Source organism: Castor canadensis, chromosome 5 (assembly GCF_047511655.1).
Source record: "Castor canadensis chromosome 5, mCasCan1.hap1v2, whole genome shotgun sequence".
Lineage (NCBI taxonomy): Eukaryota > Metazoa > Chordata > Mammalia > Rodentia > Castoridae > Castor > Castor canadensis.
Genome location: NC_133390.1, coordinates 153,406,808 through 153,425,664, shown reverse-complemented (window position 1 = coordinate 153,425,664; position 18,857 = coordinate 153,406,808). Strand labels below are relative to the sequence as shown.

The window sequence follows — 18,857 nt, the reverse complement described above, 5'->3', positions numbered from 1 at the left end:
GTATCTACACCATGGGTGCCTTAAAGGATGTAGGAAGTGATTACTATGGCATTTAATGTCAGATAAATTGAGTGTCTACACTGCACAGGTATGCTATTTAGGAGCATCACCTTGGGGTGACTTACAGGAGTATATATGACATCTGTTTGGGACATAAAAGCTATCTCATTGCAGGGTATCCTGCAGGGGTGAATGGAGTGTCTACACAGTGGATGTGCATTGTTTGGAATCCTGTGGGGGATCTGTGGGCGTATACATGATCTACAATGTGGGGAAGTATTTTCTGTAGATGAAAAGGGGTGCTGATTTAATTTCTCTATGGAAAGGGAAATAAAGGGACTCTCAGGGGTGCCCACTGGTATGGTGTGAGTCTGACAGGTGCTGCAGACAAAAGCAGGGTCCTGGGAGAGGTCATCTCCCCCAGCTGTCCATGAGAGACTGCCCTGGGGGAACACCTCTGTTCCAGGCTCGTGCCCACTCATCCCAGCATTTGAAGACCCTCCAGACTAGGCTTAACAATTCCTCCTCTGAATTTTATGTTTGCAGACTTGGAAGCAACTCTGGTTAATTAAATGAATGTTCATATTTGGGTGTATAAATAGTACATAGGTAGCTATGTATAATAGTTAAGGGTCTACCCTGGTTTTGGACCCTTCTCTACTATTTATTATAATAAACAGTAAGGTTTTTTTTTTTAAAAAAATGCCTCCCAAATAGACAGAAATAAAATGAGGACGCCGACTGAAGGATCCCACACAGTGCCCCAGGAGCCTGTGCCACACCCCAGAACTTGCCAGACTTTAGCCCTGCCCTCTCCAGTTATTACGGGAACTTCCCCCAGATGCTCACAGAATCCCACAGAGCAAAGGCACACATTGATTGTATTCTGAGTTTACTAAGTGCACAGTTGCCAAAGCACTGTCCATGGTTACCTTCCTGGTGAGTGACAGAGCAAGGTCCCACCCTCCCCTCCAGCTGCCTGGAAGGACTGGAGGACAAAGTACCTGTGTGTTAGTACATAAAGTGGCCTCATCACTGCACATACTGTGCTTTTCTCTGATTATTATATGTGAAAAAGAAGATAGACATTGGTATCTCTACAGTGTGTCTGGCAAACACACCGTGAGTCTGTCTCTAATGGGTATGTGCTCCGTGTGATTAAGCATTCCATGTGTATAATGGATATAGCACATGTGAGAGAAGGATCTGTTACATGGGATGGCTTACAGTATTTGCAATGACTGTATTTTGGGTAATCATATACAACATGAAGTGGTGTATTAATGTATAAACTCTGTTCCATATTCTTTCTGCACATATACTCTGTAGGATGGGCACATACCATACATGGAGGGTATAGATTTGTGTATGGTTATATACTCTGTGTGAGAGGAATGCAGGTCCTGTGTGGAGTACACATTGTATATGCTTGTGATGGCTATATCATATAAGGCATATACAGTGTCTATAATGAATACAACATTTATAAGAGTATACGTGTGGGGGCTGGGTATTCTCTCGGGGAAAGATATGCTGTGTGATAGATGCACTGTATGTGTGATGGGCACAGACTATGACAGATCTACACTATGTCAATAACTTTACAGTGAGTAAAGTACACGTGAATAAGTACATGCTACATGGGGGTATACATTGTATGTGTGTTGGGTGTAATTTATGAATAATAGGTACATATTAGTACCTATTATTTATATATACATATATTATATATAAATGAACATACTCTCTGATGCATATATACTGTGTAGATGTGATAAATATATTTTATGGACAAATATGCACTGTGTGATCTGTACATAGTGTGCCTATGGGGGATATTCTATGTAGTGAGGTAATCCTTGTGATATGTCTGTTTGGTCTGTAATGGACACCCTGTGAATATACAGCTCATGATGGGAATATGGGGTGCACACCAAACAGAAGGGAGTCCCTCTGCTGGAAGGGAGCCTGGCAGGGAGCAATTTGATCTTCATCTGTCTCCAGACTCTGGAATCCAACAATCTCACTGTTTCAGGTTCTTCCTCAAATTCTTCCTCAAATGCAACCAGAACTGCCTGAAGAACGCAGGGAATCCCAGAGACATGCGCCGCTTCCAGGTGGGTTTGGGGAGAGGTTCCAGAGGCAAACCCACCCTTTCCTGATAGGAGGGGGAAGGGAAGGCTGAGATACTGCCAGGGTAGATCTCTGCCCAGCCCTGTGGCTGGCTCACTGGCCTGGTGCCTGCTGGGGGTTGGGCAGCTCCATCTCAACTTATGCTGGCTGCCAAGGGAGGCTTCATTAGAGTCCCACTTAAGAAGATGCTAATTGTGACATTTTTACATGATTAACGACCCAGGTAATTTGCATAGTGTGAAGCAGAGAGCAGCTGCCCTTAGCACATCCCCAACCTGCACACAACCCCCCAGCATAGCAGGTAGTGGGAGAAGGCAGCCCCAATTTCCTCCTTAGAAGAGGGTGGGGGCTCCTGCTGATGGGTTTCCAGTGGATGTTGCCCCCACCCCTTTGCCTAACTGGGCATTCCTGCCCTGTGTGTACATCCTGGTGTCCCTGTGTGTGTAATGACAGGAACCCCTCTTTTCCCAAGGAGCCGGGTTTTTTTCAGGACTTTCGATTTTTCTAGATCCTGGGTCTGGGGGAGTCATCTGATCCAGCTGGCCCCAATTTCACCCACTCAGACCGCGGGGTAACTGAAGACCCCTCCATCTATCCAAGGACCCGGAACTCCAGCATCTAGTCACCAGTCTCAAGTTGTTACTTCCCCCAACACAGTGTCCTCTTCTTGGCCCCTTCCAGACTGGCCTTGGCTCTCCCCACAGGTGGTGGTGTCCACGACGGTGAGCGTGGATGGGCACGTGCTGGCTGTGTCCGACAACATGTTCGTGCATAACAACTCCAAGCATGGCCGTAGGGCACGACGCCTAGACCCCTCCGAAGGTCAGGCCCCCTGGCCCAGCCCTGGCCAACCCCCAGTCCCCACCTTGGCGCGGTCCCTTGACCTGGGTCCTCTCCTGCCTCCCAGCTGCCACCCCCTGCATCAAGGCCATCAGCCCCGGGGAGGGCTGGACCACGGGCGGCGCCACCGTGATTGTCATCGGCGACAACTTCTTCGACGGGTTGCAGGTCGTGTTCGGGAACGTGCTCGTGTGGAGCGAGGTGGGCCACCCCCGCCAGTCTCCCTCCGGGCCTCGGGGCTGGGCCCTCCCCACGGGACGGGACCTGCAGGCCTCCCCTCTCCCCTCGCAGCTCATCACGCCCCACGCCATCCGGGTGCAGACGCCCCCGCGACACATCCCCGGGGTGGTGGAGGTGACCCTCTCCTACAAGTCCAAGCAATTTTGCAAGGGAGCCCCCGGCCGCTTTGTCTACACAGGTAAGGGATCAGTTGGCAGAGCTCAGTGGTCAACCGAGCGAACTCTAAAGCGGTACACCAAAATCTAAGGTGTGGCCACGCCCCCTAGACGGCTGCCCCGCCCCGCCCCGCCATGCCCGCCAGTACTTGCCCACAGCTCCAGGCCTGGTCCTTCTTTCCCTAGCTTTCTGTTTCCTTCCCTTGGCTTCTGGCTCCTCAGAAACTCTGCTCAGGCCTTCTCACCAGAGTGTCCCCCTTCCCCGGCCCCCTCCGGAGTTTTGTACCTCTCCAAGGATATGTTTCTTTCAAACATACCCCCAAATGGGCTCATTGCTCTCCAAACTTTTCCGGAGTCGCTTCGGTACCCCAGGCCTCACTCTGCATGCATCCGCACGCGCGCGCGCATATATACCCTTCCACTACCCAGGGAGAGAGGTTAACACAAGGCATGTGTTCACGTCGTATCCAGGGTCGATTTAGCCACTAGCGTGGATCTTCACCTCCATCCTCGCGCCGGGCCCCAACTCAAGCCACTGATTTCTCCCTATTCCTCAATTCCCATCCTCATGGATATTCACCAAGGCTTAGAGGGGGCAATGGATGCTCCGCGGTGATTCTACTTACTCTCAGGCAGCTTGGGAAAGCCGAGCACTTAGCAAGCAAAGAGTGGGATGGATGGCGTTACGTGGTCAAGGGCTTGACTGTGAGCTAAATCCCCCATCGGCCCAGGAATATGGGCTGAACTGGGCAAAGCTGAAACTTTAGGGAGGGAAGGGAGGTCGCAGGAGAAGGACTGGCCAGCGCAAAGACGCGGAAGTGAGTGCTTTACGTTTTGGGGAAAACTAACGGAAATTCACTAAATCTGAAGTTGGAAATGGAGGAAGTCGATCTTTGAGGCTGGTGGGTTAGGTCGGTGCCAAGCTACCCAAAGAGGTGAAGGAAGAGGCTGGAGGGGGAAGAAAGGGAGGGGAAAGAGTAGAGTTTTCTGTATCTCATGAGAGCCCAGGGTGTGGGCCAGGCGTGCTTTGCCTGCGGTACACAGAAATCTCCAACGGTCACACTCTGCCCGGAGTCCATCTGAGCCATGATAAATAGAATAGTTAAAAAAAAAAAAAAAAAGCTCCTGGTGTGACCAAATGGAAACAGAAAATTGTCCCTCAGGTCCTGCCCTAAAAATAATATAGAAGCTAGTATGTATATACAATTTCCCTCGTTTTTGTTTTTGAAGACAGGGTCTCACTTTGTAGCCCACACTAGCCTGTCTCCACCTCCCAAATGCTGGAATTATAGGCGTATGCCACCATGTCTGCCTCGGGTTTTTTTGTTTGGTTGGTTTTGGTGGTAGTGCTGGGGTTTGAACCCAGGGCTTCACACTTGCTAGGCAGGCGCTCTTACCACTTGAGCCACTCCGCCAGGCCTTCCTTGTCTCTTCCTTAAGCACCAGTCGGATCGTATGGTGCATGTGTGTTGACGCCAAGTGCCTGGCTCAGAGCCTGGCTCCATAAATATTTGCTGAATGAATGAACAAGCGAACGAAGAAACTGAGAAAACCTCCTGAACCTTGGATCCCCTGGGCCCCAGGGTTTTCCTGGGGACTTGGGTTAGACTCGGTGGAGGGGATCTGCAGCAAGACTCCTGGACTGCTCGCTTGCGTGTTATTTTTTGTGTCCTGTGATCTACTGTGGGAGGAGGCGTCCTCTAAACACCACCCCTCTCCCCAGCCCTGAATGAGCCCACCATCGACTACGGATTCCAGAGGCTACAGAAAGTTATTCCTAGACACCCAGGAGACCCAGAGAGGCTGCCCAAGGTACTCAAGGGAGGGGGATGAGAGTGTCATGTGGAGACAGGGTGTGGAGAAACTCCCGGGGGTCCCTCGCCGCCCCCTAGGGGCTGCCCCTCCGTCGCGCTGTCTCCTCCCCTGCCCTCAGGAAGTGCTGCTGAAGCGGGCGGCCGACTTGGCGGAGGCCCTATACGGAATGCCTAGCAGTAACCAGGTATGGCGCCTCCGCCCGCCTCCTAGCGTCGCGGGCCCCGGGGCTGCCCCTGACCCGGGGCCCGCGGTTGCTCCCGCGGAACCCTGCCCTTGTCTTCGCAGGAGCTGCTTCTGAAGCGCGCAGCGGACGTGGCCGAGGCTCTGTACAGCGCTCCCCGCGCACCAGCGCCGCTCGGACCCCTGGCCCCGAGCCACTCGCACCCAGCGGTCGTGGGCATCAACGCCTTCAGCAGCCCTCTGGCCATCGCCGTCGGGGATGCCACACCGGGGCCCGAGCCAGGTGCGTCCCGCAGCCTCTCCTCGCAGTCCCAGGACGCCTGGACGGCCCTCGCCCCGCCAGCGCTGCTTCCCTGACCACTGCTCTCTCTCAGGCTACGCCCGCAGCTGCAGCAGCGCGTCCCCCCGCGGGTTCGCGCCCAGCCCCGGCTCTCAGCAGAGCAGCTACGGCAGTGGTCTTGGACCCGGCATCGGCAGCTATGGCGCGCCAGGTGTAGCTGGCCTCGGTGTGCCTGGGTCCCCTAGCTTCCTCAATGGCTCCACCGCCACCTCGCCCTTCGCCAGTGAGTGTCCCCTGCCCACGGAAGGGAGGGACGGGCCTGGGGAAGCAGAATGGGACTCGGCCCTGCATCCAGCACGGGGGAAGGGCACCCTTCCCACCACTTCCTCATTGGGGTGCACCCTGTCCTTGCAAGCAGTCCTCACTCCATGTGACCTCTCCATGCCGTTGAACCTGAACCCCATTACTCCGGGATTCCATGGTTCTGAGGCCAAACTACTTCATGCACCTTTAGCTTTCTTTGCTGACTCCACTTGTACACATCGCTTCTAGCTCTTCCGTCCTTTTGAAGCGTGCTTTAATTGAGGGGAGCTGGCCTGAAACCTACCGCCACTTTTCTGTCTTCCAAAGGACCCTGGCGCCCTCTACTGGGAGCCCAAGAAACTCAGGGCTCTAATGAAGCGGGTTTGCTGCGGGCCCCAAGCCCGCTCTGAGACGCCGCTGGGTGGGCGGTGGCAAGATGCGGCTCCCTACAATTCGGGTCAGACAGGGAGCGAATTCTGTGTGGTCAGACTTGTATTCCGAGTTTTAAGTGTCCAAATCAGAAGTGGTCCGACATTCAGCAAGTTACTTCTTTGAACTTTAGTTTCCTTTCCATAAAATAGGATCATTATCACCCCCTGCCTAAGGTGGGTCTCAGATCTGAATGTGCCACTGCGCATAAAGAACTAGATTTTTCAGGAAGAACATATGATTTCAAATACCCAGTCTCCACTGTAGGTGATCTCCCTCTGGCTTCTTGGGGTGGGACAGCTCAAAAGTAGGTGGATGGACAGTGTCTGTATGTCTTGGGTGAGTGAATCCAAAACTACTTTTACCTTTTACTACTTTACACGGCCCTCCAGTCCTTTCCAATATCAATGGATATACTATTGTCTACGGCCATACTACCTGAACGCACGGGATCTCTCAGCCAGTATCAGTGGCTACTCAGCACCTACTGTGTACAAAGCACCAGGCTCAGGGGATTGCTCTGTCCTTGCCCATCAGCAAGAAGCCTCCTATCAGTTACGAGAGAGGTTGTCCCTCAAGGTGTAAGAGACCACTGAGCCCAAGAAATGGTGACAGTTTCCCAAGAAGTTGCTGGTTGTGGCTTTGTCTACAGTTCTCTCACATCTCCCCATTCTCTTTTTATATTGTTGAAAACAGAACTATCTAACCACCTTCCTGGATTTCCTTGCCAGGGGTCTATGTCCTGGGTGCTGTTCTTTCTAGCTAGGGTTTTGAATCTGCATCTCCTTCTGCCCTGGGGTCAACCTCTGGAAATCAAGGCCCCATAAGCCCAAGTCCACACAGGCCATAGCCCTTTGGTGTCCCTCCCAAGGCCTCTCTTTCCCTGCCTTTTGCTCATTTGGGTTCTGCTTCTCCACTTGCCTTCAGTTCTGGGACAGTAGCCTCATAATCTCTCTGGGTTTCCCTTGGATTTAAACCTTTATGGTGGAACCCCCAACCCCTTCCCACATACAGTGCAGATAACAGTAAAAGAACACACTTCCCCAGTGCACAGAAACCAAACCATCTAGGGTTTCTCTTTTCAGCAAGAAAAGCAAGAGTTCAGAGCTGCCTAAACCCTGCTTCTAGAATCAGCCAGGACACCCTGGACTCTCACCAGGGTTGGTCCCATCTCATGATCTTGTTTTGGCCCGTGTTTCCCCAGACCCCCATCTACTCCCCACATGCAGAATTCTTTGTGGCACAACTGCATGGAGTGTTACCCTTATTGAGTTTTTAGGACATTCCTGGAATGGCACCAGAACTGTCCCTATCAGAGGGTTTAGGTCTCTGCTTGGATCTCCACTTGGTCTTCTGTGTCAGCCACCATAAACCCTAGAATGACCCCCACCTCCCAGTACTACTCAAGCTACAATGTGGCTGGGAACTCTCTGGGCCTTGACTATATATATATATATATATATATATATATATATATATATATATATTCTGGTGTTGGTCTCAATCCCTCGTCTCAAAGGAGATAGTGACGTTAGGGCTGAGGACATTTTGAAGAGAGCATCATTTTATCAAAGTTGGGATAGGATGCTCTGATGCCAAAGACAGCCTCCTCAGACATCAGCTTTTTTTGAGGAAGTTGCCTAACCACTGCCATTGCCTTCTACTTGGAAACAGGCCACAGCCTCATTGGTCTTTAGAAGAGAGAGGCAGGGAATTGGGTTCAGGTGAGGATGTAGACAGGCGTGATCCAGAGAAGGCTTGGGCAATAGACTCCAGGAGAGGAGGCTACAAAAAGAAGGGACAGGCAAAACCTGTGTGCCTCTATACCCAGGAAGGCAAGCCACTGCCCTGTTGACCACAGAATTGGAGAGCAGAAAGCTTTGAGGATGAGATTCCTCATTTTTCTATAAAACGATCAATAGAAAAAGAGAGATACAGGAGGTCTCCAGGGTCCAGACTGGAGATGACAGGGACGTGCATTAAGCTTTGGAAGGAAACAAAGTGCCCAGGGAAGGGGGGCGCAGTGGCAGACCTTTAATAGGGGCTATTGCGGAGGAGAGCACATTTGCAGAAGAAGTTAGGGTGTTTGCGTGAGCTGTGATCTGTGGCAAAGAATCCTTACAACGGGAGTCTATATGTGCCCCCAAACTTCATCCCTGACTACTTGCCCCAGCTCTGCTATGATTCCTAAACTTTGACTCTAGCCTTGGCAATCCAGGGCTTATGAACATTTCTTTGCATCTCAGAATCCCAGTAACTCTCAGCAGGAATCCCCATCTTGTCATGTCTTGCTCATCTCTCATCTTTGGGGCACCTCCCACTGTTTGGTTGCTTTTGTTTTCACCCTGCCTGACCCTGTCATTTCCAGTCCTGAGAAATTGTCTCCAGAGTCCCCAAGAAGGTGAGGGCTGGCCCAGGACCCCAGATACTCCCAGCCCACCTCCAGACCTGCCCTGCACTGGTCTCCCTAGAACCCTCACAGCCCCCCTAGGGAGATTTGAGCCTGGAGCATGGTCAGCAGCCCACACAGGACCTATTGCCCATGCAGGGCCCCAACCCCGCTGCTCACTCTGGTGCTGTTTCCCTGTTGTGTCTCCCACCGCCTTCCCTGCTGCGCCTGCCCCTCCTCCCTGCCCCGCCCCGGAGTTATGCCCTCTAGCCCCCCGCTGGCGGCTGCCTCCTCCATGTCCCTCCCGGCCGCTGCCCCCACCACCAGCGTCTTCTCCTTCTCGCCTGTCAACATGATCTCCGCCGTCAAACAGAGGAGCGCCTTTGCCCCGGTGCTGCGCCCACCCAGCTCTCCACCCCAGGCCTGCCCCAGAGCCCACGGAGAGGGGCATCCAGGTAAGTCATCCATCCTGTCTCAGGTAGCCTGAGGGAAGGGTGCTTGTGGAGCAACTAGCTGGAGGGACCCACATCATCTACATCTCACCAGTGCTTCATGAAGCTGACCATGTCTCCCTGGAGGGTACCCAGCAGGAAAATCTTTAGAAGTCCAAGGAGGTCCACCTAGACTCCACTTCCCTGGACCTCATAACTAGAAGTGCCCTGAGCTCTCTCTGGACACTCTCAACTGGCCACTTGACCAAGGAAAAGACTGAAATCCCAGATGAGGAAGGTCTGGAAACCATCCCAATGGCCTATCCCCATCTATTTGAGCAAAAATCCAACTCTCATAGCTGGAGGAACCCATGTAGACTGCACGCCTTTTCCTATGTCCACCAGAGGGTAGCACACACCACTGTGAGAGATTGGCTACTCGATGAATGAAAGTGGACTGACCTTAGATAAGGTTTAGCCCAGCTTCCCCCTCCTCCTCCTTTGTAGATTAGGAAATGAGAGCAAGCGACCCCCTCTCTCACTTTGCACTCATGAAGCAGATCCTTTTAGCCTACAGAATTGTGCCCATATAAGTGCTCATTGGAACTCACTAGCAGAATGAAGGAAGACTGGCTGAGGGGAAGGAGGTGGAGAGAAACAGGTCCCAGTTTGCAGGGATTGTTGGGGACGGAGCTGGCTGAGGGTGTCTTCCCACAAGAGGCTTGCAGGTGTTCCCCTGTGAGGCTATAAGGATGCTCGTAGGGACCTCCTGGGACGCAGCGAAGAGCTTAGCACCTAAGCCCAGTACCTGATTTAGCACCTAGCTCAAAGTAGGTGCTTACTAACTACTTATCACATTTTTTTAAGGAATAAGTGGGTCAGAATCAGCCTCCTTCAAGCCCAGAGGCAGAGGGCGTCAATGTAATTTGCCGAAAACTGAGCTGAAAGAGGCTGGGGTAGAGGATGTCCTGTAGTATATCCCTCCCCTAGACAGTAGCCAGTGGTACTTAAGAAAGAATCAGTGTCCAAATTAGGTAAGTGAGTATATCACAGAAGAGTTTATTCAGTTTTTAATATGCTAAGAGTTTATTGTGAGTCTTCTAGGGAGCCGGAAATACAAATTTATTTGAGCACAAAATGTGTATTTCAAAGAGCATCTTGAGATTAGTTCGTGGGGATGCCCAGAAGACTGACAAAGAGACACCCATATGGTTTCCTCAGTCTGATGGGATTTGCTCAAGTGGGATCCAGTCATAGGAGCAAGCCCTGTGCCTTGGGTCCCAGAGTCATCCCTGGGTCCAATGCAGGGGCAGGTGGGGTAGCCCCCATACCCAGGCAGGGAGAAACTGTGGACAGTGCCCTGTGGGGTACTATGCTCCAGGGTCCCTGTATGAAAGGGTTTGGGGACACTGGAGGGAGAGTGGATCAAACAAGGAGCCTAGGAGAATAACTAAGGATGACAGATGTATACAGCAACGGGGCTCCCCTTGATCACCAAAAGACCTGACTGTACTTGGTGGGGGGAGGCATTCTGGTGTAGTCCAGAAACTTTTTAGGTGAGATTCTGCCCTGTTCTGCAGATAGAATGGGACCCCTCCCTCCACAAACTACTCCTCTGAACAGTCCATGCAGACCTGAGAGAGTGAGCAGTTACTGACTTTCATGCAGGGTAAGGGCAAGGTGGCTGGTTGGGAAACCATCCTCAGGATGAATCATCGTCAGAGAAGACCTTGCTCAAACAAGGTTTAAAGAATGAATTCGTATTTTAGTGGAGGAGGAATGACCAATGCTCTGGATGGAGGAGGCCTCAGGAAGGTGTGTGCCTGGGGAAGCAGGATGTTGAGGCCATATTCAGAACATTAAAAGCATAACTCATACAAACATATGTCAAAGATTTAGTTAACTAATGAATGAGGAAGCTAGCAGGATGATAAATGGGCTTAAAGGAGAATGCAGGTCAGTGAAGTCAGTGAATTAAAGAATACTGAGCCAGGCGCTGGTGGCTCACGTCTATAATCCTAGCTACTCAGGAGGCAGAGATCAGAAGGATCGTGGTTCAAAGCCAGACCAGACAAATAGTTTGCGAGACCCTATTTTGAAAAAACCCTTCTCAAAAAAGGGCTGGTGGAGTCGCTCAAGGTGTAGGCCCTGAGTTCAAGCCCCAGCACTGCCAAAAAAAAAAATAATAATAATAATAAAGAAAAAAATGCTGAAATAAAAATGGCTAGAGTGTGGCTCAAAGTGGTAGACCACTTGCCTAGCAAGGCAAACCCCAGTTCTGCCAAAAAATGCTAAAATAAGACTTCCAGATGTAAACTAGGCAGTAAATACTAACCAGTCTGTGGGGATTATCTTTTCCACCAATTAGAGGTCATATGCTAATTACCAGTCTCCTCTAAGTTATCATTAACTTAAAGCCTGAACCCTAACCAGTAGTGTAAAGAAAGTAAAAAAAAATCACACCCTCTAAAATAAAGATGACTTTTAAGGTAGACTTAGTAGATAATACTCCAAGGAGACTTTAAAGGCTCTACAGTCCTAGCCAGGCATGGTGGCACATGCCTATACTTAGGAGGCTTGAGGTATTGAGAATTCCAGGCCAGCCTGAGCTACATAACAAGACCCTGTCTCAAAAAAGAAAAGAAAAAGGGGAGAAAAGGATACACAGTCTTTCTCTGCCTTATTTCCAACTTTTGCATAATGTCTTTTTTTGTTTGCATAATGTCTCTTTCTTTTGTTCTTATTTGAACTCAGGGCCTCACTCTTGCCAGGCAGGTGCTCTACCACTTGAGTCACTCCACCAGCCCTTTTTTGTGTTGGGTATTTTTGAGATAGGGTCTCACAATTTATTTGCCTGGACTGGCTTCAAACCAAGATTCTCCATCTCTGCCTCCCAAGTAGCTAGAATTACAGACATAAGCCACAGTGCCTGGTTCACATAATGTCTTAACCAAAGCATGCATGCAGCTTAAAATAGGAGGGATGGGGAAGACAGTGGGCCCTGAATTCTGCCAGCAAAGGGAAGCACAGAGGGTGATAGGCATGCCGGAGAATGATGAAGTGATACATTTCACATACAACAGATAGCATGCTGTAGTGCACATGTGTCAGTGCTCCTGGAGGCTGGTCTCTTTCCTTACTGTCTTGGTCCTTGACCATCTGCTTCCTCACCTTGACAAAGACCCTCTCAGGGAAATGGACCTGGGAAGAGGATCCTGGAGTCAGAGGAAGACAGGGAAACAAGAGTGTGAGAGGTCTGAGGGGCGCCCCTCACCTTTCTATCTGCAGTGCTGGCTCCAGGCCAGGGTTAGGGGCTGCTAACAGCCTGTAGAAAGTGCTATATGCCCTGCCTGCTGTTCCAGCCCAAAGAGGGATAGGTAGGTAAGGTCACCAGGCTGCACAAGGTTTATGGTTCCTTTCTCCTTGATAATCACAGAACAGTCTTTTGAAGATTCTGACAAGTTCCACTCTCCAGCTCGGGGGCTCCAAGGCCTGGCATACTCCTAATTATGGTAGGTACCAGTTGGGTCTTTCCTCCTCCACTGACCCAAGGATGGTTCTCTCTCCAAAATACCTTTGGGTTCAAGTCTCCCTCCCCACAACCCACCTAGACAGCTGGCTGAGGCACATAGACCACCCTAGTGGCCCAAGCTGATAAGGTGAAAAGAAGTGGCTTCCTGCCCCCTTGTAGCCAGCCTTCCTCCAGGACCTTCTCTCCTCCTCTCTCCCCACCAGGTCTGCAGGTGTTGCCCCCACAGAGCCCAGACTGGAGGTCCCTCTGGAATTCGCACTTATGCCCTGGATGGCGGTACAGATACAGGGCCAGGGCTGTGGGCATACCTCAATCCCTGAGCTGGGCAGGGAAAGGCCTTCTCCCTTCTGCTTAAGGCCCCCTCAGCCCCACAGGCTTCTCTCACCTCCCTTTCTTGGGGCTTGGAAGCCCCAGCACTGTGCTAATGCTCTTGGCAAGAGAGCATCCAAGGGAGGTGCTGGATGCCAGGCCTCTCACTGGGTCGGTTCCTCTGGAAGAGATGGATTTTGTGCAGACCAGGGATGTTGTTGAGGAGAGCAAGGGATGGGGACCATGGGAAAGAGGACAGCTCAGGGAGAGGTGACCTACAAATGTCCTGTTTGCATCTGATCCATCTCAACTGGCTCAGCATCCCAACTTCTCTCCAGTGAGCAAGGTGGTGTCCAGCAGCCTCAAGAGGTCACCCAACCAGGCTCCCATGGAGCTTCCCACAGCCACGAGACCCCATGGCTACTCCCCTTCCTTTGAGACCTGCACACTCATGCTTGGCATATCATGCCTCTTCTTGGGACTTTGGCATGGAAGAATCAAAGGGGGGTGCCAGGCCTCCTGAATTTTGAGTTTTGCCCCAATGGGTGAACTCTGATCCCCAGTTCACACACTGACTGTGCTTGGCCCCATGGAATGGCCAGCTGCCCCCACAATGGCCTCTCACTCTGCTCTACTAACTTTGGAGAAAATGGAACAATAAACCAGATCAGGTGGCCACCTTGCCCTCTCTTGCCTGCTTCCTTGGTGTGGGTTTGCTTTTCTCAGTGGTTTTGCAGCTGTCACAGAGCCCCTCTGGACCATGACCCTAGGCAGCCTTCTTGTACCTTGGGCTTTTTAAAGAGCCCCAGAGATCAACTGAGCAAGTAGTCCCTGCCACATACCTGCTCTCAGGTCCTGTAGGGGGAAGAAGAAAAATGGACTAGCATGCCTGAGGACCCAGAAGATGGGCCTAGCTCCAATAGCTCTGGCTGGGACACAATCAGGCCACAGAGGATTCAGTCTCCTAGCTGTCTGGTCAAGACCAAGTTGAGGATTGTCAGAAAGACATTGACGGAAACCAGTACAGAGCCTAGCACATACTACCTAGATGTACAGAGGCTCAGAAATAAGGTCCAATAGCAGACAGAGGCTGGGGGAGGGGTCTGAGGTGGGCTTGGTGGGACAGCTTCTGGCTCCCAAACTGCCCCTCTAAGCCACACTCCAACCCCTCTTCCTTCTTTCCCATACTCAGGCCTTGTCTGGCTCTCCAGCCTCAGAGTTTGAGAAGAGGGTGGTAAAGAAACAAGATTCCTAGGCCCATTCACCCACACCCACCCCCAGAAGAATCTCAATTGTTCCCAAAGACATACTCCCCAGGTGAAGACCAGGCCATCTGACCCTCAAAGCCAACTTTTTGACCCCCTATTCAGAGGGCCTCAGGTTTTCCTCTTTCTCCTCAGCAACCTTGGCTCTGACCTCTGGAATCCCTATCCTTCCCAATCCATTCACTGACAGCCTGCAGTTTCCTGGACAAATATCCTCGCAAAGGCAGATGGGCTGGTCCTGTCCTGTAGAGGCCTCCACTTTTTTCTCTGGTGCTCTTAGCCATCATCTGAGATTCCTCTCACTCGGGACTCATGACAGAGGGTCATCCTGCCTCTGGGAAGTCTGTCCTATTTTCAGCACCTTATTTGCTAAGCCTCCCCTCAGTTCCTGATTGCAGGCACCAAACCCTGTCTGCCCAAGCTGTGCTCCATTCTGCTTCAAGCAGTTCCCACTGCCCAGGACCCTCCCAGGCTGAGCCCCTGCACACCTTTAATCTGTACTGCACACAAGTGGTAACTGGACAGTGGTCACACTCTGATCCCCAAGATGGGTCAGGTGCCATTATCATCATAAAATGAGACATACCTGTCCTCAAAGATCCTACAACACTGCTCAAGCCACCATTTAACACTGCCTTCTTTCATACACACACACACACACACACACACACACACACACACACACACACACACACTTCCAGGTGGAATATACATCAAAATGTGAAACTGAAACAAAAACATTTCATAACAGAAACTGTCTCAAAACATAAGGAACCATTTGAACCCCCAAAGTCTCTCTTCTCTAGGATATCTTTTGAGATAGGAAAAAGTTCAGTGGTAGAGCACTTGCCTGGCATGAATGAGGCCCTGGGTTCAATCTCCAGTACCACAAACAAACAAGACAAAAAAACCCCATAGTTTGCAGTGACTTTCTCCCCAAGAAGAGACAGGCCCTTCACTAGTCGTGAAGTTTCTAACTCCTTAGCCTGGAATGGCCAGCTTCCTCCACCTCATCTGTACAATTGCACTTGTACCCACAAGCCTCTTTCCTCTGTTATCACCTCAGTGGCAATAACAACCACTCAATGGAAAGGGAATAAGTGACTTCTTTGAAACAACCAGTCTAGAAGTCTGATGTTCACAAGGTCTTAAACATGAAAGTGAGGGTGTGAGACACTAGCCACAAGTGTGGACCTCAGGTCCTTTTATCACTCACTTCTCCCCCCATTCCCTTTCTCTTCACTCTCGTTATGAGATTTTTTTTTTCATTATGAGATTTTTTTTAATTCTTATGTTATTTTTTGGCAGCACTAGGATTTGAACTCAGGGCCTCACACTTGCTAAGCAGGTGCTCTACCACTTGAGCCACTACGCCAGCCCATTATGAAATTTTTGATGACTAGAATTTCCTCGTTGAATGTAGTGTACGTTTTCAATCTTTTCTGTATGGTTAGTACTTCTTATATCCTTTAGAAAAATCTGTACCTACTCCAAAGTCAGATATTTTTAGAAATTTTCTTATTTTTAGCTTTTACATCCACAATCCAACTAGAACTGACTTTTGTTTATGGTGTGAGGTAGGCATCAAGTTTAATGGTTTTCGTGTGGAAAACCCAGCACCATTTATTGAAATTATGCATCTTTTTCTCTACCTTATTACTCTGAAATCTTTGTCATAAATCAAATGTCCACATATGTAGGAGTCTGTTCTGGATTCTCTATTCTAATCCATTGATCTTTTGTCCATCCTTACACCAAAACCACAGTATCTTAATGACTTAGGAGTAATACTAAGTTTTGTCATCTAGTAAAGCAAGTTGTCCAACTTAGTTCTTTATAATTATCTCAGCTACCTGAGGGTTGTTTCTGTATCTTTTTTTTTCCAGAGCTAAGGGTGGAACCCAAGGCCTTGTGCAGGCTAGGCAAGTGCTCTACCACTGAATTACATCCCCAACACTTAGTTTTTTTGAGACTAACTCTAGCTATCTTGCTCAAATCGGCCTGAATTTGCAATCTTCCTGCCTTCTCCTCCTGAGTACTGGGATTACAGAAATGTGCCATGACATGGGGCACCATATTATTTTAAAATCAGTCTATTAGCTCCTTTTTAATTTTTTTTAATATTTTTAAATCTAGGGTTTTTAAAAATGTTTTATTCATTTATTCACATTTAGCTCCTTTTTTAAAAAAATGCTGGATGTTCATTGGGATTGCATTAAATTTATAAATCAATTAATGGAGAATTGACAACTTTAAAACACTATTTCAACCCATGAGTATTATATGTCTAGCCCTCCATTTATTTTGGTCTTATAAAACTTCTCTCAATGTTTTATAAGCCTCTATATGAAAGTCTTACACATCTTCCACTTACCCCTAAGTCTTTTATTTTGAACTATTATAAATGTCCTTTTCTTAATTTCATTTTCCAAGTATTTGTTGTAGATATATAGAAACACAATCGGCCATTGTATAATAACCTTGTATCCTGCAACTTTGCTTAGATCACTTATAGTAATACCTATCTATGTGTCTTAAGCACATAATTTTCTTAGGTACATAATTATGTCATCTGTAAACAAGGACAGTTTTATTTCTTCACGCAGTTCTTATTTTATTTTAATTAATTTTTCTTACCTAAAAGCACAACTTGGAACCTCCAATACCTCTATTCAATACACTGTTGAATAGAAACAGTGATAGTGGATATCTGTTTTGATTTTGATCCCAGAAGGCAAACTTTTAGCATTTCACTAGTAAGGATCATGTTTGATTTAGAGATATATTTCAGTTCCTAATTTTCTAAAAATTAAAAAATTTATGTCTAATTTCCAAATTTTGTGAAATGTTTTTCTGCATTATTAAGAGAATCAAATTACTTTCTCCATGATTTTGTTAATGTGCTAAATTGCATTAATTACATGTCTAATTTAAAGTCTTTGCATTAACTAATTGTATGTTTAATGACAAACTGCCATATGTCCTTTACCTAAGGTATATCAAGTATTAACATGCAGCCCCATTCTGCCTCTATTTCTCTCTTTCATCTCTGTACTACTCCTGCAGAAGATGCCTACTGCATCTTGCCCTTCCCTAACTCTTGAGAAGCTAGGCGTATGGAAGAGAAAATTCAGGCCTCTACATATCACCTCAGTACATCCTCCTACCACACTAGCTTCTGCTACCTCCTGGGAGCAGGGTGTGGAAAATACAAGAACAAACACAGCCATTCTACCTCAATCTAACCTGTCTTTTACCATTCTATTTTAACCATTATGATCCCAATCCAGTTGAACTCCTCAGTTCTGCGTCTCCTGTATTGGAGATCCACAGAGGCCTTCATGAGTGGCTGTCTAGGAGCTCCTTCCTGCACTCACTTGGCAAAGCTGAAAATATCCAAACCCCTCAACCTGCCTCAACCTTGGCAAGGGAGTATATGGGAGGTCTCAGTTTGGAGCTGTCAAAGGGGAATAGGTCAGAGGGTTCTGAGTGCTCAGATACCCACTGGAGACAGAATGGAAGAAACTTCATAACTCTAAAGATGCAGAAGAGACTTCCCAGCAGGGCAGTAACGGAAACAAGACTGGCTCTACCCATTTATTTTTGACTATTTTATTCCTTGACAGAGAAGGAGCCAAGTGTTTAAAAGAGGAAGGGAAAATGTCATTAAATATTACTGTTGTTCCTTGGAGCCAAGCATTCTAGCATCTTGGTTCTTCAAAGCCTTTCTTGCCTGCTCCTCTGACAGCTTGAGAATGAAAGCTGCCCTGATGCACCTTGGGCTGGGGGTGGCAGGAAACTTGGGCTGCCAGGAGCCCTGGTATCCATCCATGAGCACAACTCCTGAAGGCTTGCCTTGGAACCGGTGAAGGGCAGAAAAGCCCTCTAGCCTGGGACCTTGCCCTTGGTTCCATGGACCTGGGAGCCTGCCACTCCTCCTCCCCCAGGTATCCATCCACACACTCACCCAGAACTAAGTTCACCTTCTGGTGGATGGGGGAAGATCCAGCCACTTTCGGGCTGGCACTTACTCAAGCCCAGCCAGCTTTGGCTTCTGTGGTGAAAGCTGGTTTGTCTGGGCCACTCCCCAGGCCTTACTTGGAGCTGGGCCTGAGGTTCACCTTGCCAAGACAAACTGTGGCTGCCAGTGGAATGTGGTGGAGTGACTATTGAGCAGCCCCAAACCTGGCAGGCCTGCCAATAGGGCCCCCTCAGGTTCCCTAGCATGAAGCACTGCAGGTCCCCAGGGTCAGGTCAGGTCAGGAGCAGATACCAGGAGGCTGCCAGGCACCTCTTTGTGCATTTGTTGAGTGAAGCAGGCATCTCTGGGCTTGGTCTTACCTAAAAACCAAAAAGTCCATTATCAGGCCTCATGGTTGACAGGAAGAGGGGAGTGGAAGGGAAAGGGACAGAGGAGGTGAGAGGAGAGGAAAAAGAAGAGAGAAGAGCCTCAAAGGCCTGTAGGACTATAACAAAAGTGCTAACACTAGTGTCATTGGAGGAGAGGAGAAAGAAGGCAGAACTGGAAAATTAGTGAAGACACAGTGGCTGAAACT

General features: G+C 49.2%; 1 protein-coding gene across 7 annotated transcripts in view; it reads left to right on the top strand.

Moving 5' to 3' along the window:
- Ebf4 (EBF family member 4) overlaps positions 1 to 13,790 on the top strand; it is a 64,429-nt gene extending 50,639 nt beyond the window's left edge. For 2 of the 7 annotated variants that reach the window (XM_074074460.1, XM_074074461.1), the window contains exons 7-16: positions 2,036 to 2,117; positions 2,838 to 2,955; positions 3,041 to 3,174; positions 3,265 to 3,391; positions 5,092 to 5,180; positions 5,302 to 5,367; positions 5,469 to 5,646; positions 5,738 to 5,926; positions 9,022 to 9,219; positions 10,776 to 11,244. In XM_074074460.1, the coding sequence (XP_073930561.1) occupies positions 2,036 to 2,117; positions 2,838 to 2,955; positions 3,041 to 3,174; positions 3,265 to 3,391; positions 5,092 to 5,180; positions 5,302 to 5,367; positions 5,469 to 5,646; positions 5,738 to 5,926; positions 9,022 to 9,219; positions 10,776 to 10,852 (1,258 nt within the window). In that variant the 3' untranslated portion in view covers positions 10,853 to 11,244. Of the gene's footprint in view, positions 1 to 2,035; positions 2,118 to 2,837; positions 2,956 to 3,040; positions 3,175 to 3,264; positions 3,392 to 5,091; positions 5,181 to 5,301; positions 5,368 to 5,468; positions 5,647 to 5,737; positions 5,927 to 9,021; positions 9,224 to 10,775; positions 11,245 to 12,631; positions 12,708 to 12,930 lie in introns of those variants that run through there. The other 5 variants (XM_020173831.2, XM_074074463.1, XM_074074462.1 and 2 more) reach the window with 5 other exon arrangements.
- Positions 13,791 to 18,857: the final 5,067 nt, after the last annotated feature.